General features: G+C 39.1%; 1 protein-coding gene across 1 annotated transcript in view; it reads right to left on the bottom strand.

The window, feature by feature from the left end:
* Positions 1–312, bottom strand: part of LOC109969829 (general transcription factor IIA, 1) — a 12,325-nt gene that overhangs the window by 3,712 nt on the left and 8,301 nt on the right. Inside the window, 1 exon segment of the mRNA XM_020617010.1 lies at positions 4–24. Within this exon segment, the coding sequence (XP_020472666.1) occupies positions 4–24 (21 nt within the window).

The raw sequence follows: 312 nt of genomic DNA, 5'->3' as shown, positions 1-312 counted from the left end.
TGCCAAAGCTGCTGCCTGCATCACCTAAATAAAAAAGAGCCCCAGAAAGAAAACACAGAAGGCATCATGATGCTGGACTAGCTTTGATGTGCGTTTGTCAATAGTATTATTTATCTAGAGTTCAGAGAACAACATAAATGCAGATAACATTAATTAAAGCTACAATCAATATTATCTGAAAATCAAGATAGTGCTAGTATGAGACTCGAATCGATCGCCTTGGCTCCACCCATTCATTCAGTCAGTCACACGGTGTCACAGTTTGAAAGAAATTCACTAAGTTAGTAGGCAGCATTCAACTGGTTAGCCCTA

This window comes from Monopterus albus, unplaced genomic scaffold (assembly GCF_001952655.1).
Source record: "Monopterus albus unplaced genomic scaffold, M_albus_1.0 scaffold182.1, whole genome shotgun sequence".
Lineage (NCBI taxonomy): Eukaryota > Metazoa > Chordata > Actinopteri > Synbranchiformes > Synbranchidae > Monopterus > Monopterus albus.
Note: the sequence above shows the minus strand (reverse complement) of the source record. Positions and strands in the feature narration are given on the sequence as shown.